General features: G+C 48.7%; 1 protein-coding gene across 1 annotated transcript; it reads left to right on the forward strand.

Annotated features, from left to right (window-relative positions):
• Positions 1–10,312: 10,312 nt before the first annotated feature.
• On the forward strand, positions 10,313–23,910 carry LOC126545141 (uncharacterized). The gene is made up of 4 exons (XM_050192873.3): positions 10,313–10,436; positions 10,801–10,833; positions 23,302–23,325; positions 23,409–23,910. Exons 1-4 carry the CDS (start codon positions 10,341–10,343, stop codon positions 23,688–23,690), a joined length of 435 nt encoding a protein of 144 aa, XP_050048830.1. The 5' UTR covers positions 10,313–10,340; the 3' UTR covers positions 23,691–23,910.
• The last annotated feature ends 404 nt before the right edge of the window (positions 23,911–24,314 follow it).

The following is a 24,314-nucleotide window of genomic DNA, read 5'->3' on the forward strand; positions in this document are numbered from 1 at the left end:
GGAATAGCCAACACTATCCAGAACGTCACCCGCGTCGCCACCAATAACATCAACCAGTATAGTGTACTATACACTATATCAACCAGGTTTGGTTAACAAATCATTCACTTTAAAAAAAGTTTACACCCTGTGGGGTGTATATCTGCCACACGACGATAATCGTCATCTGCCTTGCTTGCGTTTCCTTCTTTGAAAACGCCGCGCCCGCTACTTTCCTGTCGGCAATACCATGTCATGCTGATAACGCGCATGCCGTTCGTTACTGGGAAGTACCGTTCTCGCCGCGTTAAAGAAAGGAAACGCGGAGAAGTCAGATGACAATTATCGTTGTGTGGCAAATATACACCCCAAAGAGTGCAACTCTAAGAACAGTTTACACCCTTTGGAGTGCACTCTTAGAAAATTTTACACTCTTTGGGGCGTATCTTGCCCCACAACAATAATCGTCATCTGTCTTGCCCGCGTTTCCTTTCTTTAACGCTGCGAGCCCGGTACTTCCCAGTCACGAACGGCATGCGCGTTATCAGTGTGACGCAGCATTCTCGACAGGAAAGTAGCGAGCGCCGAGTTTTCAGGAAAGGAAACGCAAGCAAAGCAGATGACGATTATTGTTGTGGGACAAATGTACACCCCAAAGGGTGCAACTGTTTTAAGAGTGTAGAGTTTACACCCACGCCGTAGTGGAGGACTCCGGAAATTTAGACCACCTGGGGTTCCTTAACGTGCACATAAATCTACACTCTAAAAACAGATTGCACCCTTTGGGGTGTATATTTGTCCCACAACAATAATCGTCATCTGCCTTGCTTGCGTTTCCTTTCTTGAAAACTCTGCGCTCGCTACTTTCCTGTCGAGAATGCTGCGTCACACTGATAACGCGCATGCCGTTCGTGACTGGGAAGTACCGGGCTCGCAGCGTTAAAGAAAGGAAACGCGGGCAAGACAGATGACGATTATCGTTGTGGGACAAATATACACCCCAAAGGGTGCAACTGTTTTTAGAGTGTAAGTACACGGGTGTTTTCGCGTTTCGCCCCCATCGATATGCGGCCTCCGTGGCCGGGATTCGATCCTGCGACCTCGTGCTCAGCAGTCCAACACCATAGCAACTGAGCTCCAGCAGGCAAGCCGCGCGTCCTATACTCATATGGTAAAGGGAATCTGGCGTTCTCATAGCGCCCACTTAGACGAGCATCTGGACCTGCCGTATAGTTGCCGAGCGCCTCGCCAGGGGCGCGTTTGTACCTATTTCACCGGTAGTATATACTAGGCGGCACCAATCGTCTGTCTCCCACAACAGCGGCAGATGCTCGACTACTTCCCCAAAGCTGTGGTGGGAGAAGGCGCACCCAGAGACATTCGCTAATCTTATGGCGTTTTTCACTGGTCGATTCGGAGCAGGATTTCTTGCTCCGCGGCAACGAATCCGAATTTCACTGGTCGATCTGGAGCGGGTTCGCGCGTTTCACTGGTCGTTTCGGATCAACTCGCTCCGCACCGGATCGCTCTCACTTGCTCCGCCGCCGAGGCGCGGATTCGGGCGGAAATAGCTCGCGTCACATCCGTCTTCAAGCGAAATCGGTACCCTGTTGGTACGCGCTGCGTTCGGTGCTGCTGCAGCGCTCGCGTTTAGCGATGAGAGCTCGGACGACAACGATTACGAAGTGACGCAAGTGCTGTACGAAGCCTTCTATGCACGTTGTCCATGCACAATACTTGCGGGCGCGACATGGAAATGGCGGACTAAGCGACTGCCGCGGTCATAGAGTTGCTAGCCGCGGTCAAATTACACACGGGAGACGGCACGGAGACGGTGACTTTGGTTGCCGTGGAAACGTACAGAGCGGAAGTCGCGCATGGTTTTCGGAACCGGTTTGTGCGACGTGTACGCAGACTTCCTGTGTGATCGCCCGCGGAGCGTTTTTTCGCTCCGCTGGCCGATTCGGATTTGTGAAACCCGAGCGCTCGCTCGAGGATTTCGGCGGCCGCTCCAGATCGACCAGTGAAAAACGCCATTAGACCGTTTTATTCGTAGGCGCCGCCATATTGTGAGCGCAGTGGCGCCGCCTATGAGCAGCGCCATACTACAGTGCACTAGAAAATATTGGTACTTCTAGTTCACTGTAGCCATACTGCTGGCTTGGGTGAGAGCGGTCTTTTGCATGGTAGCGGTAGGTTCTGGCGTTTGTTTTCGCGGTCGCGCGGTCTGTTTAGTATGACGTGCGTCTTCTACGTGGTAAACGCTTCTGCGAGACGTGCTCAAGTGGTTTAAGGCGTCATGGCCGGAATTTCTGCTGGCGTTGAGGTGGACGGAACACGCAGCGCGATGTGTGCGCGCATATTTGAGCATATATACGATCATCATGGGAGATCAATTGTGAATTTCTGAATGTTCCATTCACTAATGTAACCTTATTGCAGTATTATCGTCTATTTCTAAGCTGCGGTTTAGGAGCCATGAAACATACTCGACGATCGTAACAGCGTGGGTACCGTTCTGCTACGATAGTAGCTGTGATGTTATACTTTGACGAGCGTTCAAACTGTTCACTGCAGAATACATTGCGTGACTGCTTGGTTCGATGGATGAGGTTTCTGCCCCTGAATAAATAGTTTTGGCAAGTAATAGCAGCATACCTTACAGTCTGAATTAAGCTTGTCCAGCAAAGGGACTGTTTACGAACTGCGCGAGCGTCCTAAGCAGTGGTAGGTGCTGGATTACAGATATCTTCGTTCTATATACCGCATGGTCCAAACATACGGCATCAGCGGTTATATATTCATAAACGTTGTGCGGCGTGACTATGCGAGGTCGTATTGCGGCGTTAGCCCGTTTTCTCTTACTTTTTCGAGAAAGAGGATGATAACAGAATTTTTTTTTTCGGTTGTGTTCGTTTCGTTCTCTACGATGCACTCACACGTATTACGGAAATTTTGTCCTGAAAAATAGGCATCGCATTCTTTTTATGCGATCCCTCTCAAATATTATAGCGCTTTAGGGGGCAAAAAGGCAATGCCGAAGCGCACAGCTTACATATGTACCGTGCTGGTTCACCAACCGCAGTGATCGTTGTGTTGAGCAGCGCCATCGGCCTCATGCAGGAAGGCTAGCGTAGGCATATGGTAATTTGAAGCCTACTAGACTTGAAATACGCGAGAACGATGCCGGTGCATCACAAATATTTGATAGCGCCTGCCGCTTAGATGTTTCGTGGTTGCCTTAGGTTGGTGGTGCACGAGCATGCGCTCTTATGCTTTATGTTTTACTCCCTACGCCAAGCGATCAGTAGCGAGCAGATTTACCATTTCATGCTGCTAATACAGAGACACCGGTTTTCTTTGTAGAATTACAACCGATATAAGCAAAATAGTTCACAACAGATACACACACCGCGACTGATAATGTGCGTACACCGCGGCTGATAAAGCGCGTCACATTTTTGCGCCCCCAAGAGATATTTCCGCCTACTGTAGTTACCGATGCACCGAAAGGCTGCCCTGACGACCTTATATGAACGGACATGGCGTAAATTTCACAAAGTACGATCTAAAACATCTCGAAATCGTTCCGCAGCACGCGACAGCAATACTTTCAAGCAGCGCCGCGCCGGATCGCCCAAGCCAGAGAGCAGGAAAGGCTCTCCGCGCGCCCTATCCTCCTCGCTCGATGACACTGTCTATACCCTCTCGAGTTGAAAAACCCATGCATGTAAACAACCGAGCTCCAGGTCGTGGTACATCTCTACCAATTAAAAAAAAACGAAATGGTGGGTTTCTGGCGGCACCAGGATTTGATCCACTTACCTCCCGCATACGAGGCAGACGCTCTACACCATGATTTTACTTCCCGCAGCTGAGGCGGGCGCTCTACCACCCCGTGCCGCGTGATGCAACCAGGGGCGCATCGTCTCAGACGACATCGTCTCCATCTTCGACCGGAGGCGCAGCGTCAGTTTTCACCTCTGTGTTAGACAGCACTATCTGCGGCATTGGCCCCAAAAAAGACAGTTAGACACGAAAGAAACCGCCGGTTAGTCCACAACGAAAGCTAAAAGGTTTCAATAAGTATTTATGAGTTAACGCCACGCAGACGAGCAGCCATAAAACGCAGTCATTACGCAGTGCGACGCTGAAAGCGTTTTGAATGATTTGAACACAACGTTTACAGAAGCCCCCTGACAACCAAGGAACGATGTTTTTCGTAAACGGGATGCTTCTTTTACACAATCAACTTATTCCTCCGCTTCCGCATGAGTATAGGAATTATTTTGACGCGAAACTTCTTTCAAATCGGTCAGAGGGGGTCGCTGATAAAACCGCGAGTAACGAAAACATGTTACGGCATCTTCGCTTAAATCTTTGCAACCGTACTGCTCACGTGCTTTACTTTGGTATCGTTGTGTAGAGCAATTAGGAACCCTTACTCGATCATGAATGTGTCGTCTGCACAGGGCGCCATTGTCGCGCCATGCATGACGTAATCGGAACTAAATTTAGCCTCGTGTGAGGCGCTCAGAGGCGCGTATCTCGGCAGTACCTTTGTCGATTCGAGTAGGAGCAATCGCGTTTGAGAGAGCTGTTACGTCTCAACACTACGAAGCCGTTAATTGTATGTATGTCACAAGGCAAACAACCGCCAATCCATCAGCGCCTATCCAGAAATCAACGCAGCATGGACACCGAGTCTAGACGGGTCAACAAAAGGCCACCAACCCCACCATTACCTGACAGGCTGAACTAAGGATCAAAGGGGGTGAGGGTCCCATCCAACGCTACCAAACAACGACTGCGACCCTGGATTCGCAGGTTGCCATCCTGCCGCATATACTGTGGGGATGCGCGACCCTCGCGCCTCCCCTGATGTTTTTCCCGCATAGCGCGCCTCCTGTAGTGCGGCTTCGCCGCGTGGCCTGCGTGATGCCCGCGGCGGTCGAGTGGTACAGGCGCGGTGCGAGAGATGGCGCGACTGTCGCGCTGCTGCGGGGTTACTTGGGCGCCGAAAGGGAAGGCGCTTGGTCTCTTTGGGTTCGGGAAGCGAGCGCGACGGACGTGCCGCGCCGACGATGCTTCTGCGAGACCGCCTCGCGTGGCGGCCTTCGAGCGCGCCTCCGTTGGCGTGACCGAACACGCGAACGACCAGGCGTTGGGATCCAGCATGGGGCGAACATATTCGCTCGCTCGCGGTGAGTCGGACTTCTAGATTTGTCGCGCGCCCATCGGCATGTTTTGTGGATAGCCACTCGGCTAGCTGGCATTGATCTATGATAGGTGCAATAAATGCCCTTGTGATTGTTGGCACTACTGTGTTGTCGTTCCTTTGTCCCAAGAGTACGGAGGAGAAACCCGTATCTCCCCACATCTGGCTGCCCAACGTGGACCTCTTGGGGCATCGGACGATAGATTTAACAGTTTTGCTTCGTTCGAGACCTTTGAACCGAAGCATAGGGCTAGCGTGGATTTTGATCGCTAGCGTTGGCGGCGTGCTTTCTTGAGCGAGGCGGCGGTGGCTGTAGTGTGCTTGAACACGTCAACATACTAAGCCTTTTCGCAAGTGTTTTTTTTAATGACATTCGTCAGTACGAGAGCCACGTGGTCTGCATCCTGGGAGAGCGAGGCTGAGCGCCCGCGGAGCAGTGGCAAGCCTGAAGCGAGTGAGTACGGAAGCCTCGTGGGTGGTCCGAATTTCTTATGTAAATAGCTTCTTCTATCTCTTTGACTCGGATGAAGTCGCGGCTCTGGGAGCCGGGTGGCCGCGGGCCACGGGTGCCACGACGGGCTGACTGGTATTGCGGCCTGGCACCGGGCGCTCCGACACCGTCTGGGACGGTGGGCGCCGTCAACTCGGATGCTGTGTGCACCGAGCGGAGTAGGACCACCTCACAGAGCTAACGTCTCCTCGCGGCTGCCTGTTTTGCGCTCATTTTGAGTGTTGTTTTTGGATGCCGGTTGTTGTCAGAGTAGCGACGCTTTAGGCCTAAGGCTTTACGAAGCTGCCTGTCGCACGTGGAGGGACACAACCTGGTGGACCGTGGCGTTGAGGTGTTGCAAGTTGCTTCCCTCATTCTAGTTAGCCTCGCACGAATTGAAATTACTCGTTCGACTCAAGAAAGCGAGCTTCGTTCACGTAAACTTAGCATCTGAGTAGCTGCCCGATCTTTTGCTAGCCGAGTTGAACATCGTACCACGTGGGCGATGCGCATGCAGAATTCCTCTCCCTTGCACTACTGTAGTGTTTGCCGAGTGTGTTGAGTTTACGCAGCGTGATTGGAGTCACCCCTGGCTTGCTGTCACCTGCACATCGTCTGCGCTGCTGCCCCGGACTACGATCGAGTCACCCCGGGCGATGGTGATGCTGTGGCCAGTTCGGCGCAGCGACTTCGGCGGCCTCCTGCATCCAGCTCACAACCCTCGGCGGCGGACAAAGGAGCCAGCGGTCACCGACAGCTACGGCGGCTCTTGCCAGCAGGGCGCGTCGGCGCGAGCGACGCTTGCTCGTAACGACTACTGCGTCGTCGTCTCCGGAGTCCTGGCCTGGGATCGTGCCGTCGAGTCGCAAAGCTGCTGCTGTGACCGGCGGACGCCAGCGGTGTACCCCAAGGACAGTCGGCTCGCATGTTACGGACAGCGTGTGGACATTTCCCCGGCGCGGCCACTGTTGCATGTACCACCTTGTTCGCGAAGCACGGGTTAATGTTAGACCGTGTCACATGTTTCGCCGGAATAAGAAGTGATTTAAGGTTGGGGGGATGTGGGGATGCGCGACCCTCGCGCCTCCCCTGATGTTTTTCCCGCATAGCGCGCCTCCTGTAGTGCGGCTTCGCCGCGTGGCCTGCGTGATGCCCGCGGCGGTCGAGTGGTACAGGCGCGGTGCGAGAGATGGCGCGACTGTCGCGCTGCTGCGGGGTTACTTGGGCGCCGAAAGGGAAGGCGCTTGGTCTCTTTGGGTTCGGGAAGCGAGCGCGACGGACGTGCCGCGCCGACGATGCTTCTGCGAGACCGCCTCGCGTGGCGGCCTTCGAGCGCGCCTCCGTTGGCGTGACCGAACACGCGAACGACCAGGCGTTGGGATCCAGCATGGGGCGAACATATTCGCTCGCTCGCGGTGAGTCGGACTTCTAGATTTGTCGCGCGCCCATCGGCATGTTTTGTGGATAGCCACTCGGCTAGCTGGCATTGATCTATGATAGGTGCAATAAATGCCCTTGTGATTGTTGGCACTACTGTGTTGTCGTTCCTTTGTCCCAAGAGTACGGAGGAGAAACCCGTATCTCCCCACAATACATACCATCGGGCTTCGGAGGCGGAGTTACTGCGGAGTGTTGCGAGCAAGTGCGTGAAGTCGCAACGGAGTCGATGATTGTGATTTGCTGTTGGACAATCTTCAAATTCCCTAGTCGATTTGCCGAGGGAAGACGACCGTATTAAAGGCAGAGACTTTTCGGGCAGTGGCCAGAGGGTCCTGATGTGAACTCGCACGTGAAACTTGCTCCTGCGTGGAGTGGGCTTCCGTAACTAGAGTCGTGCTAACTAAGCCAATAAACCCCTTTTCCTTCATTCTTACAACCTGACGTAGCAGTCAACGCGCTTGGTGGATTCCTTGCCCTATAACGCCACCCTGAGCCACAACAGAGCTCACTAAGCCGGGCATAATTAGATACAATTTGTCAAATTCCTACTGATACTCATTACAAGCTACAATGCCTACAATTATGCACTTTGTTGCAGAAATTTCACACTTACTCGACGACAGCGCCCTCGCGTTCGACATGCAGGATTCGGAATTTACGTGAGGAGGCTCGGGCAGCAACACAGAGGGACTCCAATTCGCGTCCGTCCTTTACCACGCGGCAAATAGGGAGTATACGAACAGGGGCGAGCGCGATTGCAAGTTAATAGACTGCAAGATGACCACTAACTGCAACATGAGTTGACATGTAAGCTTTCTTATGAGAGAATAAATGTAGCTTGTGCATTTGGTTACGTCATTTATGTATCCTGTACAGTGCCCATACACCGTCTGCGGCACGCACAAGACGACTCACGTACTCACTGCGACTGCGTCCCCGATACAGGCTACCCGATGTTTTGATAGACATGGCCACCCCATGGCACCACATGCTGAGCTGTCCAGTGTTCGAGGAACAGTTCGCTAGGTCTAGTGCGGCGTGCACGACGGTCAGCAGAAGCCAGCGGAGCCGTGGACTGAGGGCAGCCGCCCATTGCGATAGAGGACGGACGAAGCAGCGGGCGAAGAACTCCGGGGGAGGGACACGAAGAGGAAGATTCCCCCGAAGAATCCGCCCCAGCCGCAGAAGAACACAATTACTAGAGCTCAATAAAGTTTTCACTCACTCACTCGCTGCCCAGTAAAACAAAGCCTCACGAAATGCGCGGAATTATGTTATGACATGCCGGCACTGCAACTGATATGCAATTATATGAAGCAAGGGATAACGTACGATCCTCTGATTTACAACATGACTCTGCTTACCGAGGCTTCTCAATATGGGCATATTATCGTGCTGCAGTGGATACCTAGGCATTGTGGAATATCTGGAAATGAACAGGCTGACGCAGAGGCAAACATTACACACACTGACGGGGAGATTATAACAGTTAATTTTTCTCGCTATGAAATCAACGCTTTGCTCTCTTTAACTCCAAAAAAAGCCTCTACGGCGCGGCAATAGGATGATCCCACAACCATCGACATGAACGCCTTCGTGGACTTTACGTTGGTTTACGTGTACGCCTTACACTTGGACTTCGGAGAGGCCAGGAAACACTACTCCATCGATTACAGCTCGGCGTCGCGTACACTCGCCGATACCTTCTCAAGATCATGACGGTAACGGTACCCTGACTATACCACACCCATCACACTCCAGAGGCTGTAGACCACATACTTTGAGGGTGCACTCGATATGCGGTAGAGCGAAGGGAACCCAACTTTATTGCTAACCTTCTAGACTCCTGGCCCTGCTCAGAGGATAAGATTTTGGGCGCAATGTGGCTGTTTGACCACGCCCACCGGACCATAGAATTCCCGCTGATCTTTCTATGCGAGACGGGCATAGGCGCTCGTCTCTAGAACATATATGTGGCGTGAAGACTGTGAAATGTGCTTGCGCGAGAACGTCTTGTATGGACACATTACTACTGTGCGTAGTACGCATGTAGTGCACATAAGCGTATTGGACAACCTGTGTATTGATAGCTCGTTGTATTGTAGCCACAGTCACCTGTCCCTCCTTGTTTCTCCCCCTTACCCCTGTGAAGTGTATAGCAGATCAGAGAAGCTCTCCAGGTCGGGCTTTCCTCCTTTCTCTTCGCTGAAATCTCATCCTCCTCCTGTTCCCTGCCGGCTCGTGCCACTGTGCTGGTTATATATACCTTGACGGTACATGACTCGTTGGTGACCTGCGGACCAGCATTTTTGGATATGCATGTTCTATTTAGCAGTGCGCCTCATTTTAACTGGGCAGAGTCTCTTTAAAGAGAGAGGCGGTGCCACCTGGAGGCGCCGGGGAACAAATTCAGATGACTGTTGGGTCTCGTTTAGACCTAAAGGCGGAGCCGGACAGACATCGTCGCTGAACGAAATCACGCGTGTGGATTCGCGTGGGCTCCCGTGCGGACACGCACAGGAGCCCCTCGGTCGACATTGACCAGGCAACAAGAGCGCGTGGGCAATAAACCGCTGTTTGCCGCGGGCAAACAAGGACACGTGCAAGCCCGTGGCTGTGTGTCTCCGCGGCGAGGCAAACACCGCCGAGGACCGGTCAGCTGTTTTAGCGCGGGGTCGGACAATCCTTGGGCCGTTGGCGGCGCGGACGCAAACGAGTAGTAGCGGCGCCCCTTTTCACGACGCGATAGATATTTCGGTTGGCGGGCTGTGCTTAAGCTACTTGCGGAGGAAGGGTGTCTGGAACGAGCGCTTCGTTGGTCCTTGGACGACGTGCAGCTGCCGCGGCCGAGCGCGGGGGCCGAGGGCAACATTTTCTCTACACGCATCCTGCTCGTTTGTCGGGATGCGCGTGAAAGAGGAAACAGTAGCCAATGGCAGGGCTAAGCAGGCCCCGGCGGCGATCAAACCGCGCGCGATTCCTGCGGCGGCCGTGAAAGCGCGGATCTGTGGACACCTCCAGCCTTTGTGAGGCCGCGGTCGTGACCGTCCGCGAATGGGTGCCTCAGCTGGCTGCGAGCCACGCTCAAAGGCCCTTTCACGGGACTGCGAAAAAAGAAAAAAGGAGGGGTTCAAAGGGCCCCTCCCCGGCGCCGCGAAGAAAGGCGCCTCGTATATAGACTAGGACCAGGGCCCGGACGCCTCCAGTCGCGCCATGGCACCAGTCGTCGTAGTCGTCGCTGTCCTGCTGGCCTTCGCCGCGCTCGGAAGCCGGGCGCAGTCGCCGGGCTGCTGGAACGAGCAGATGGCGGTGAGTGTGCGCGTTTGCGGCCATATGTATACACGCGCCATGTCTGGTTCTGCTAGCGTGTCGCAACTACAATCGTCGTCAGGCCGTGTAGGATGCGAGTGCTCAAGGGCATCGAGGGACGAGGAGTCTCGATTGGTGACGTTTCGACAGTGATGCTAGTCTCACTGAGTTAGTCTCATTGCAGTGGCCATTCGAACTTCGACACTCTAGGTGCTGAGTGTCATCCTGTCCGTAACGCCTTAGATGCACACGCTGTCACTACCAGAAAAGACATCCTCGCTGTACAGCACTATCAGGAGTGCTGTGCAAAATCTTGAAACGTATTCGACGAACCTTATTTCTTTGTTTTTATTTCCTCACGCAGGACAAGCAGAGGCTCCAGTACGGCCTCATGATGGTGAGTTAAGCTCTCCTTGTCACGCGCGCCATCTTGGTCTCCTCGGGTGCTGCCGCGGCGGACGTCACGCAAGGGCGAGGCGACCATGACGTCATAACTAACAGCCCTATTAAAAGCATTATTCTGATGTGACATCAACATGCACGGGAAGTCAATTTACTTGCATTACCCATGGTGGTCCTACCGCGTCACTGTGCTTCAAGGCTGCTAGGTCGTGATACCGTGCGATTTCCTGACAGAAGCACGCCCTGGACTGATACCAACGATGAATCAACAAACGCGTTTGCTTGTTCTGATTCGTTCGTAATGTTTCCGAGCATTCTTAAATGGCCATGCCACAGGCACGCGGATCGCATAACATAGGCATACCTGCCAACTCTCCCGCTTTGTCCAGGAGACTCTCGAATCACGACCAACACTCACGATTTTACGGACACGGCCATAAATCCCTCGAAAAACTGCCCCCTTCCCGTCCACGAAAGGAAAAGGAAAGAAAGAAAACGCGTCACGCAACACAACCGCATCGTAACTGCGCCGTTATGCGCTAGATAGCTAGCAGAAGTCAGATAAAACAACATCCAAGCGAGGCCTAACTCAGTTCGCTGGAGATCGAGACATACGTTGAGAAATGCGCGGGAGGCAAAGGTCCAGTACACGGAATGACCAGTTCTCTTAAGCCAGCTTCGCCTTTGTACACTCTCGCTATGTGGTTAAGCAAATTCACAGTGGGAATGGGCCGCTGTCACGGGACATATGACGTGCTCCTTAATTGTTGTCGGTCATCCCGCCCTAAACAATAAATGCGCCGCTCTTGCCGTCGTTAGACCTAGCGGCATCGTGTATACATATATATATATGTGCGTGTGCGTGTGTGTGTGTGTGTGTGTGTGTGTGTAAACGAGTGGTGAGGCCACCGTTTCATTCACGCAACAGCTCCGCCGGAACCCTGGCCCTTCGTTTTCTTTTGTTGCTGGCGCTGATGCACACGTGCAGTGATCGTCGATGTGCCCAGTGCTGCGTCTTATAAGCGGCACACTGCAGCGATGGCCGAGCTACTGCTGTGGTTTGCGTCCTCCAGAAATTTGGAAAGGGAAGTTTGACTAGGGTTGAGGATTGGGCGAGTTAGTATTGCATTCTAGAACTGGTACAGCGCTCTGTTCCTTTATCTGGCCGGCTCGGCTTGTTTCTTCCTTTGTATGTTGCGTTGTACCAGTTCTAGGAAGCTTGACGTTGTTCAGTGGGCGGGTTTTTCTGCTAATTAGGGGTGTTCGAACAGTGATTTCTGAGACCGAATTGAAGACGAATAAAATAGCATCAGAATTAAGCTAATCGAATCGAATATGAAATCCTTTTCGAATAGCTTTCGAATAATGAATAACTGGTAATACAAGTCATACAAAATGATGTTCACATCCCAGTATTGTTAGCAAGTTGCTGTCATTACTTAGTACGTTTGAAGAGTTGTTTATTAAAAGCACAAATGAAGCATTAGGAGTAAACAAGTAGTTTCTTCGCACGGACTTGGCTCTTCAGAGAGCGCGAATGATTGCTGGACAGTCTATAAAATATGGCCGCCTAGTGACGTAGCCTGCACTACTACGCTAGTTCTCGGGTTTTATGTTTTTACTACGTCCGCGGGGGTGAAAATTTACCGCACCTTTGCTACAATTTTACATTTATTTGGGCGCAGTTTATGTTCTCAAATATTCCAAAAGTATTCGAAAAATATTAGCATCTACGAATATTGATTGTTGAATTCGAAGAGCCAATCGAATATGACACTACTCGATTCGTTATTCGAAAGTTTCGAATATTCGCACACTCTTACCGCTAGTTAATTTTTCCTTGCCAGCTAACCCGCGCCAACAAACTTCCAGCAGGACGTGGCGCAGCCCGAGTTTCAATTAAAGAACGCACTTCAATCACTCTTCTGGAGCTCCATAGCCGTGGCGTTTGATCAGCAGCAAAACAGTAACTGTATGCGGACAAAATCGCAACTGAAGGCCGAGCTTGCCAAACCACGGCACCAATGACGTCCATTGCGTGACGTCAAAGATTTAGCGGCCGTCTTGCGGAAAAGTAGGTGAATGTCGCTAGACAAAATTTGTCTTTCATTTTCGACGACATTAATGGAATTATTTTAGAATAATTAAGCTATTAACTAGCAAGCTGTGTCAAATGGGATATGAAAAGCGGCTGCTTGGAGAATTTTGGGGTGGTGTCGCCAAACGTTCATTAAGTTGTTCGGGAAATTAAAATAAAATACAAATATTTGCTTAATCCTGATTTTGATGACTACTGCTTTTAATATAATGGTTAATATAATAATAGAAATATTCTAAGATAAGAAGAAACGTCACAGGCTTGTGAAACCTAGAGCATAGTTAGCCAAGGAGAGTAACTAAGGCATGCATATACAGTCGCATAGTCCTGGCGAATACAGAGATAAAAGGCGAGGGCGAGTTATATCACGCGTTACGCTGAATCTCGACATATGCGCGCGCACTGAGTTTCTGAACATGTACGCGAGGCTGTGCGGTCTAAGATAAACAGCCGCACGGATGGAGAAAATACCCAAATGACATAACACAGGCACACAGCAGTCGAAAGTCGGCTTCATCACACGAGACGCTCGAAGATTCGATTTCATTTGATTTATTACGTCTTCTTGACACATTTCAAGAAAGGTACAGGAGCTAAAAGTGCAGAGTACAGCCTGACGGGGGCATCTGTGCCCGAACTGCACAACTGGTGCATAGTATGACACACATTGTACTAGGCAACAAGCGCACGTAAATAGAAATGACGAAATTGGGTTCCGCTTACGTAACTGCTTACTGAGGCAATGCAATCAGTACACGTTTTTTTTTTTTTTTTTCAAAGAAATGTTCTAGCGCATCCAATGCTGTTCCCGGTGCTGTTACGGCCGGCCAACGGGCGAGCAAATTTACTATAGAGAAAGGTTTGTGGGAATCACTTGCGTGTGGATCTTTGTCTAACTGCCGTCTACACGCAGCATGTCTGGGGCAGCCGATGAGTAGATGGCGAACATCTTCATTGGCGTTGCCACAGGGGAAAGCAGAGGATGACGCCCGTTTTACGCGGTATAGGAAAATGTTTTTTGCACGTTGTTCCAAGGCGCAGTCGATCAATTAGTGTCTCTATACTTCTTGAAGTGTTTGGATCCAACTGCTATTTCAGATTAGGTGTTTTTCTCATCCCACCGAAGCTCTTATTAAGTAAAGAGAAGTAAATAATTAACATATATTTAAATAATAGGCTTTATGACCACATCCTAAATACGATGTTTGAGGCAGCCCTTGAAAACATACCTTTCACTTGTTTGCGAAGCTTTTTGCTGCACACAAAGCAAAGGCCGCGAAACCTTTGACTGCCCACGCAATCCACTGTTTAGGCGCTACAAAGGCTGACTTCTAAGCGCAAAAAAAAAAAGTTTGCTTTTGGTTTCATATAAACGGGGCAACATCATCGTGCCTGTCATTTCGGCACGCCTCTGTGCTGTATTTTCTTTCCTCCCTCCTCTCTCTCCCTGTGATCTTTGTTCTCCCCTTTCCCACTCCCCCGGTGTAGGGTAGCCAACCGGACGTTATTCTGCCTCCCTGCCTTCTACGTTTCTCTTTCCTCCCTCCCCTCTGTGCTGTATTGCTTCGTCGTCTGTTATGTGTATATATGGGAAAACTGACAGCTTCACTGTCAGAAGTGAATGGACTGAAAATTTGAACTGAAATGCAAAAGGCAGCGCGTCGCTAACAACTGAAAGTGATTTTTACAAATGTGCTCTATACAAATCATGTATGGACATCGTGACCATAAAGTCTAATGACACTAGTCTTATCAATACTAAATATTTATTAAATAAGAACGCAAATATACTAGAGGACTTGACGAGTTTGCTAACATACAGTTGATTTTATCCGCACAAAAGGCTTCGGTAAAAAAGAAAAACTTGCTCTATGTTAGCTAGCACACTCGGTACATTGACGTGCAAACTATGTTCCATGCCGCTTCCGCATGTCGGTGCCTCACAAAGTTTGCACCGCTGTGTAGTTGGGGCGATGACTTACCAGTACGTGCTGCTATAGTCAAGTTACTTGTCATCTGCGCAAGCGAATACAACATGCAAGGCCAGCCTAAGTGCAATTAAAGAAAGGGTTGCTCCCTCTTAGATACTGCGCAAGAAAGCGAAATAGGGTTGTGGCAGTCCGGTAGCGATGGGAGACGCAGTCGCAGGCACTGTGGTTGAAATTGAAAATGTAAGATACAATGAAGATAAGGGGTTCCGAAATGAAAGAGGACAAAAAGATAACTTGTCCCCGGCGGGGACCGAACCCCCAATATGTAGCGCTCCAAGAACTTTAATGTTCGGATGGTCGAAAAAGGTCGCTCCGGCTACATTTGGATGGTTCTTTCAGAATTGTTTACGACGCTATTGTTCTATGAGAATTCTGAAATGAAATAATTAGTTCCCCGCAGTGAATGCGCATGCAAAAGAGCGAAGTATAATGACGACTGTCGTGAGTATCATGGCCGGCAAGTACTCATCCATCCTTGTGAGGGTGCTCACATCTGGTTCACGCCTGAACATGCTCTGCGTTGCAGAAGGCAACCTGTACATCGCACCTCGAACGGGTCTCAGAAGCTAGCCTCGTGTGCGTATGCGCATAGCTCGGGCGCAAGCGCTCGTCAAAGCTCGCTTCTCCACAACGGGAGGTTCTTTGGGGAGAAGCCCTCCTCGCTCATGGGTGGATAGATGGATGTTATGATGGACCGTCCCCTTTGGAACGGGGCGGTGGGTTGCGCAACTAAGCTCTTGCTTTTATACTGCCTAATGTTCTACCTAGGTCAAACAATAAAAAAAAAGCACTATGAACTCCCACACCCAAATTTTCTGATCCCCTATTGCGAACTGTGCTTTTGTACGTCTCCGTCTTTTGTCGTTTCCCTACTTTTCTTCCACCAATCCTCCAATCGCTTCTTACTAATGCCTATTGCGGACATGTTTGTTTTACCACTGCTCCCGCTGAACCCAAGGGTTTCAAGGAGGCCAGTGGTGCCTAAATCGACCGCTGGGTAGACACAGTCTTCACAGTCTTCACAGTCTTCACATTCTAATAAAACATGCTCCATATTTTCCATAGTCTTACCACAGCAAGCACATGTTTCTTCTTCCTTCTTATATCTCGCTTTATAGGTGCGTGTTCTAAGGCATCCCGATCTCGCTTCGAAAAGTAATGAGCTTCCCTTTGAGTTATCATAAATGGTTTCTTTCCTGATTTAGTTTTTTTCCTCTTAAGTAGTTACTCATGGCAGGTTTCTTTTCCATTGCCGCCACCCATGAGATTATTTCGGCCTCTCTGACTTTCCGCTTGACCTTCTTTGTTGCTGTGTTGCCAACCCTACAGGCCGCATACTTGCTGGTAAGCTTCCTAGTTCTTTTCCTCCACTCTGATCTACTGATTCTTCTGATCTTGCGCGTCACTGGTGGTGTTTTCGGTGCCGTTTAGAATCGCTGCATTTACTTTCGTTTGCTGGCGCTCCCAATTATTGCGCGGTGCTCTCAAATTAGCGTTCTTATAACACTTGGTGCGCTAATTTCGTAAATACGGTATACTAGGCCAACAAACGCAAAAAACAAAACAAAACAAAACAAGATATATATGTCGTTTGCAAACGAAACTACAGCTATAGTTGCCAGAGTTCCAAACACGATCTCGTGGCTCATTCACAAGACGTCACATCGACTCAGTCAGACGACAAGCTACGTCACTTGAGGACCGAAGTACAATCTTAACGCTTCACTCGCAATCTTAACGGCTCATTTGTAAGATATCGCGTCGACTAAGTCGACAAAGTTCGGCGCAATACCCACTTCTTGGTTCATATATCCGCTCATTTATGCTAAATAACTGAGCTTTTCTGCGCACTCAAAGTATAGATGCTTTATTGAAAGTTCGTTATCCGCAAGGAGCTCATGTACTGAGCTTTATCATATTGTGGTAATATTCGAGATTGCTTTAGATCGTCATGTACCAGTATGCAAATGTAATTTTTGAGTGAGGAAATTAATATTTATTTCGTTTGGCGCAGCATGATTTCTTCTGTCCAGTATACTTTTGCAAAACTACAAACCCGTCGAAGAACGCTATATTGTCAAGGAAAAAATGCCCACCAGCTCGCAATGTTGGAGCATTCAGGTGACAGATGGAACAGTGCCAATGGTAAAGGTGAGCTTCCAAGAAAGGGGGGGAAATGCAAGCGTGCGGATGTTGCGCACATTTCAGTTACGTGTTTCAGAAATAGGCCATTTTATTGATTTTCAGGAGAGAAAAAAGGCATCTGCAGATGTACGAAAATTTCATTAACTCATGCATTCAAGACAGCCAAGCTTCATAAGTGAGTTCTCAAGCACTTCGGAAGCAACAGAACACTTTTTTTTCCACTGTCTGAAATCTACCCAACACTTTTCAAACGCGTCACTGCATCCGGTGCCATTCCTTAGCTGTACCCGAGCCTTTTCATATTCGAGCTAAGCACTTCGATAGACAACGCTATGTCCTACGCATGTTTATGTATTCTGCGTCAGCTCTACCAATGCCAGAGTCTGGATGAGCGTTCCAAACATTGGCGTAGCGGGGGAGGGGGGGGGGGTCGATCCCCTCCTTGCCCGAGAATTTCTGGCGACTCCGCCCCTCCCCCTTCCCCACAGAACAGAAAGTTTCAGCAGGTGGGCTTTGAAAGAGCGACATGGATGAAACGGGAAGCTTGAATGTGGAAGCAGGGCAAGGGATAGTGGCGGTCCGAAGGGGGTTGGGGTTTGTCATGGGGGCGATCCCCTCCCCCATGCACAGAACATTGCGGCCCCACCCATGGCGCGCCTATACCTCATTCCGGATCGTGTTAACCACTGAGGGGTGGGTCAGTGCTAAAATTTCCACACACAGATAAAGATGGGACGAGGGCATGTATAAATTGGAGGCATCGTTACTCCCCGCCAGGCCTTCGTGTCGTCAGAGAGCCTCTCATTTCTGGTACTTAACCCAATCCTTGACCACGCTGCGCGCAAGAAAGACATTCCGAGAATAATGCGCCTTGCTTGTCTATGACACGCATAATAAGCCCTCCCCCTTTCTTTTTCTTCTTTTTCTTTCCCTTGTCTCTGACTTTCATTATTTTATTTTTATTATTTTATTTAGAAAATACTGCAGGCCTTGTAGTGGCCCTTGCAGGAGGGGCAGAAATACAGAAAAAGACAACAACAAGGAAATGCAAGAATACATGAGTAGCAAAACAGTAAGAGTAAAAAAAAAACAGTAACAGTAAAAAAAAAAAAGAAAATTTAAACAATTTCAGAAACACTGCAACAAGACAAGATAAAAAGGAGCAAACAACACTTTTCAACTGTCGCATGTTCAGCTTTCAACGCATTCAATGCTGTCTGTGTCAGTAAGAAGCGATATGGGCAAGTTATTCCATTCGGTTATTGTGCGAGGAAACAAGGAATATTTAAAGGTGTTGGTCCTGGCAAAATACGGAGTTAATGACTTGGCGTGCCGGTGCCTTGTTAATCGCCCTGCTGGTCGTTGTATGTATTGCTGCGGATTAAGAGATAGCCGATTATTCTGAAGCAGATAGAGGAACTTAATCCTTTCAATCTTCCTCCGCAATTTTAGTGTTTGTATATTATTCATTTTCATTAAGTTTGAGGGAGAGTCTGTTGGACGGTATTTAGAAAATATAAAGCGCACAGCTTTTCGCTGAATTTTTTCTAATGCATCGATGTTGCGTTTCGTGTGCGGGTCCCAAACAATTGCCGCATATTCTAGTGTAGGCCTTATAATAGTGTTGTAAGCCAACAGCTTGGTTTCTGGAGGTGCCATATTTAATTTATGCCTGAGCAGACCAAGTTTTCTTAAAGCTGAAGCACATGTAGTAGAGATATGTTTATTCCAGGAAAGATCGTGCGTTATGATAACCCCCAGGTACCTATATTCCTCGACTTCGGATAAGGGTTGAGATGCAAGATCGTAAGTAAACAGTAAAGGGTACTTTTTTTTAGTAATTCTCATAGAAACTGTTTTATTAATGTTGAGCTCCATGTTCCACTGCTGGCACCAGGAATTAATGCTCTGAAGGGTAGAATTTAAGAGGACTTGGTCTTCGTGGCATTTAATTTCATTAAATAAAACACAATCATCAGCAAACAATCTTAATTGAACGGGTTGAGCGATTACTTCTACAATATCATTAATATATATTAAAAATAACAAAGGGCCAAGCACGCTTCCTTGAGGAACACCGGAAGTAACTGGCACTTCATCTGAAGAGCAGTCGCTTATGCTGACGAATTGTGTGCGCTTAGTTAAGTATGCAGAAATCCAGCTAATTAAGTATGGCGGCAGTTTTATTATTTCGAGCTTCTCAATTAGCTTATGGTGACAAACAAGATCAAATGCTTTTCTGTAATCCAGAAATACAACATCAATCTGACCAGGTTTATCAAGAATGCTAGCAAAGCTGTGGATGACTGAAGCTAACTGAGTGACGGTGGAAAACCCCTTCCTAAAGCCATGCTGTACCGGTGTGAGGATGCTGTTGTCACTTAAGAATTCTTTTATCTGGTTAGCTATAATATGTTCCAATAGTTTGCAGCAAGATGAAGTAAGGGAAATCGGTCGATAGTTCGTTATTAATGTCGCTTCGCCTTTCTTAAGCACCGGTACAACCCGAGCCGATCGCCAATCTTTGGGAAGGGCGGCTGAAGATAAAGATACACCAAAAATGCGCACTAGAAAACGTGCAACCATTTCTGCATAGCGGCACAAAAAGGCATTTGGGATGTTATCCGGTCCTGGTGATGATTTCGTTTTTAAATTTAACAGCATAGAAACCACACCGCTCGTCGATATAACAGCAGGATCAACATAACAAGGGGTACGGCTGAAGGGTACATGGTTCGGGGCACTTGAAAATACGCTGTGAAAAAATTGATTATAATGTTCTGCTATACATCGCTTCTCAGTAACCGTTACACCATTGTGTACAATGCAGTCAATGGGTTTCTTTGTGCTAGCCAGATGGTTCCAGAATTTTCCTGGTGCACTGCGCATAAAGCTAGGCAGGGTATATTGAAAATACCGTTGCTTAGCCTTGAATACAGCCTGATTCAAGGCCTCTTGAATGTTCTGGATCTCAGTGCAAAGTGCATGCCGTTGCCTTAGCCTTTTTAGTTTTCGTTTAAGTTGCAGTACTTTTCGTGTAATCCACGGATTACGTTTGGACTTCTTTTTAACTTTGTTTGGAATAAAGTTATCGAGACAGAAATGGCACATTTCTTTGAACTTATTCCAGAGCACCACGACGTCATTCCCATCAAATTCACTCAGCCTGTGATCTAAGTAGTCCAAAACACTTTCATCTCTGGCACGGGAAAAATCCTTTACAATCACTGTTTTATCTAGGGCAATATCGCAACGGTCCATGGGACACGAAAAGTATACAAGTTCATGATCCGAAATACCTTTTTCTACAGAGGTGACAAAATTTTCAATAGAGCGACTAATAAAAATGAGATCAAGCATAGTTTCACTATCTTCTTGTAAGCGCGTCGGCTGTGTCACAATTTGTTGCAAGTTATTAGTTAGCATAATATCAATCAAGTAATCGACATTCTGATCGTAACTGTAAGCAGAATAATCCCAGTTAACGCCAGGCAGATTGAAGTCACCAACGAGAAGTATTTTATCCTGAGAAAAAGTCGACATATGCGCATAAAGGTCATTTAGGAACTGCGTAGGTGACTGAGGTGCGCGATAAACCGCGAATAATAAAAAGGATCGTCCCCAACAGCGAAAGTTTAGGCTGATACTTTCGTGATTTTCAATCTGCCGAAGTAGAAAAGCAGGTATGCTATGTTTGACTAGTACAGCTACACCGCCTCCTCTGGAAGGCCTGTCACGTCGAAATACTTGATAAGAAGGTGGAAAAACGCTTGTGCTATCAATGTCATCGCGCAGCCAAGTCTCAGTAATCACAACAACATGTGGATCGTAATTTAAAAGGGTAGCCTCAAGCAGGGCACTTTTGTTCACTATGCTGCGCGCGTTTATGTTTAAAACCCGTAGATTCTTAGTAGTCGAACTAATTCATTGGGGGGCGGATGAGCTTTGACGAGTATTTAATTCTATTCTGGAGTTAGTGTTTTCGTCCCACATAAACAATTTTCCATCCACTCGTAGCTTATCATTGATAAGTTTTACTTTCTTGCCCAGTTCTTTCTCGCTTTTTGCACTCTCCCACAAAAGTTTCCGCTTTCTGCGCGTGTCCGGAGAAAAATCGCTTTGAACTGACGTTCTCGATCCTTTAAGCTTGTATGCGTTTTTCAATACTTCCTGTTTCTCGTTATAATCTTGAAAATATATTATAACTGGCCTATTTTTGCTAGGTTTGCCCAACCGATGAATTCTCCCTACCGAGTTGCAGGTAACATTAAGTTTCTGTAAAAAGATGTCCCTCAAGACTTTTTGCTTCAAATCAGTAACAGTTTCGTCACTGCCTTCTTGTACCCCGAAAACAATCAAATTTGACCGCCTGCTCCGGTCCTCTAGGTCAATGATTTTTTTATGCAGAAGATTCACCGATTGTTCAAGGGATGCAACGCGAGCACCTTGTTTATTGATTTCGTCGAAACGTAACGCCATATCTGACATTAACTTTTCCATCGTGCTTTGCTGAGTCCTAAGTGCGGCCACTTCAGCGGTAAGTTTGTGTTAATAATGTTAATGTGTTATGTTAATAAACTTGAGAAGAGCTTGCTGTTAGGCTAGTTTGTACACGCTGTTAAGAATGAAAACAGGGCAAGAAACATAACAAGAAAGAAAGGCCTACAAAACACTGATTTGCGCACGGCAAAATATATCGAGGACAGAGGTACTGGACCAGGGAAGCTAGGAAGCCGCCACAACAAACAGGTGGAAGGGCAGGTGTGTGAATGGCGTCAAAGTCCACGCAGAAACAGAAATGTAGGAATGTTAGGGGCCGCCGCGCCATTCAACAATCCGGTCAATGTTGAAGAAAGGGACACTGACTAATCGGAAATAAGCTTAAAAAGGGGAGTGGGGTGAAGGATACGAGGAGGTGTGAGGGGGGGGGGGGGAGCACATAAACAGCGTCAAGAATGAAGTTGGCGGATAATTATGGACACAGGGAGAGCGTGCCGTCACTGCCTGATCGCTCAACACCAGACAGCCGTGGCCAGTCGCCTAGTTGAGGCTCACCTATCCCGTCGTAACATGTGTTGCTTGCTGCAGAGAGCCCATCCTAACTAAACGTCTCGGCAATTTTCAGAATAGATGGTTGTCAGTAGACACGACGCCTTCAAATCTTTCGCAGCTGCTGCTTCTTATTTTACTGCAAACCACGGCTGATGTAAATTTCAAAAAGGCTTCTAAACAGGAAGCAGCCCTGCTTCGGTCTGTCGCTGTCTGCCTCATCAAATCCCGAGTGTGATCAAATAACATTATGTGTCGCGTGATGACAACAATACCACGATGGCCGGTTACTTCCAGACATCTCTTCAAATAAGTAGGACGGCAGATCACTGTAAGTGAAACTTGCATTATATGATGCTATCGAAGTTCTAGCGTGAAGCTTCGTTCCTGTATTTTAAAATGTAGAATAACATAGCATGCCCACAACGCGGAAAGCGCGACTGAGTGACAGGCTACTTGCAAAATATGGGCCGCCCTCCTCTGTACGTAGCCGTGGCCCTACCATTCACTAGAAGATCTGGCTGGAAAACAACGGTGATCTACACTGTTGCCTGCAAAAAGGAAGACACACGATGTGCGCTGTCATGTTTTTGTTTGGTCCCCTCTTTAGCGCTGTTGGTTTTTCCATGTCATGTGCCAGCTAGATCGTCGATATTCCTTATATAAATGCATTAATTCGTAAACTAAGATATCGCTTTTTTAATATCATCATGTTTAAAAATAACATAAGGATGATAGCATAATTTGATGCGAAGTGGCTGCACGCCTTAGCAAAGAAACCGTGCATCCTCGTTACTAAAGCATTCTTGTCCGGGAAGTGCTACAAGTTTGTCTTCCTTCACACACACACACACACACTATATATATATATATATATATATATATATATATATATATATATATATAGAGAGAGAGAGAGAGAGAGAGAGAGAGGTGAAGGAGGGGAGGATTCGAATATTCGAATGGTAGTTGTCGGCGGAGAAACCCCTCCGAAATAAATTTCTGGCTACGCTACTGGTTGCAAAGGTGTCGTGTGGCTGCGTTTCTGGCTTATCCATGTTAGTGCAAACGGGTGCAAGAAAAGCTTCGCCTATAAAAAAAAAAAAGAGAGAGAGAGAATATAAAATGTTCCAGCACGGGAATTGTCTCTGATTGTTTTCATTTATTTTTTTCGCCGCAGGTCCGGCAGCAGATCGCCAACATGGTAAGCGTCGGTGAACTACGGCTGCGCACGCGGCCCCGGGGTCCCAGCCGGGTGACAGCGCGCGGTGTGTGTGTCTCTTGCAGCTCACCCTGGAGTACATCGCCGGCGTGTCGGCGCAGCTGGGCAGCCCGCTAGGCGTAAGTGGTGCTTCGCCCTACCTGATGGCGCCGCCGCGGTCACTACACGAACACCAAACCTTGGTGCTGCCCGCGAGCGGCGGGGGCGGCGCGGGCAGCGGGCAAACCATGGTCCTGCCGGGCAGCGGGGGCGCCGGTGTCGGAGCCGGCGTCCGACACGGGTACGGACAACAACACATCAAGAGCACCACGTACAAGAAGGAGGTGCCCCTCAAGGACGGCTACTGAGCCACCACCACAACTCACACACTGCGCGCCACCGCTACTACCGCCACCTACCATTAAAAGAAGGAACAACACCCACGCGCACGCGACCCCGTTGACACCCAGGCACACGTGGCCACAGCCATGTCGGGACACCGGACTCTTCGGGGACCACACCAGGGGTACTGCTACGCTACGTTATGCGAGGGGAAATGAAGCACGGCTTAGTATAGTGCACACGCAACAGCGTCCGCCTCGCACGTTCGTCTATATACTTCCGGAAGACTTTCCGTTGCCAGACACACGAAGCTTTTCGGACCGTTGGTCGGGCTCTCTTTATGACGAGCTCCCATTACAACGTACGAACGGCTTCGCGTGTTCTGTGTGCCTGGAGAACGAGCAGGGATCGAAACCTCCCTGACGGCATTCGCTGTCCTGCTCGTTTCTATCCAGTGGCCGGCCCTTGAGGGATCATGTTGCAATCAATCAATCAATCAATCAATCAATCAATCAATCAATCAATCAATCAATCAATCAATCAATCAATCAATCAATCAATCAATCAATCAATCAATCAATCAATCAATCAATCAATCAATGTATGCATGCATGAATGAACGAATTGCATGAGTTATCATGCAAGAAAAA

This window comes from Dermacentor andersoni, chromosome 10 (assembly GCF_023375885.2).
Source record: "Dermacentor andersoni chromosome 10, qqDerAnde1_hic_scaffold, whole genome shotgun sequence".
In the NCBI taxonomy this organism is placed as follows: Eukaryota; Metazoa; Arthropoda; class Arachnida; order Ixodida; family Ixodidae; genus Dermacentor; species Dermacentor andersoni.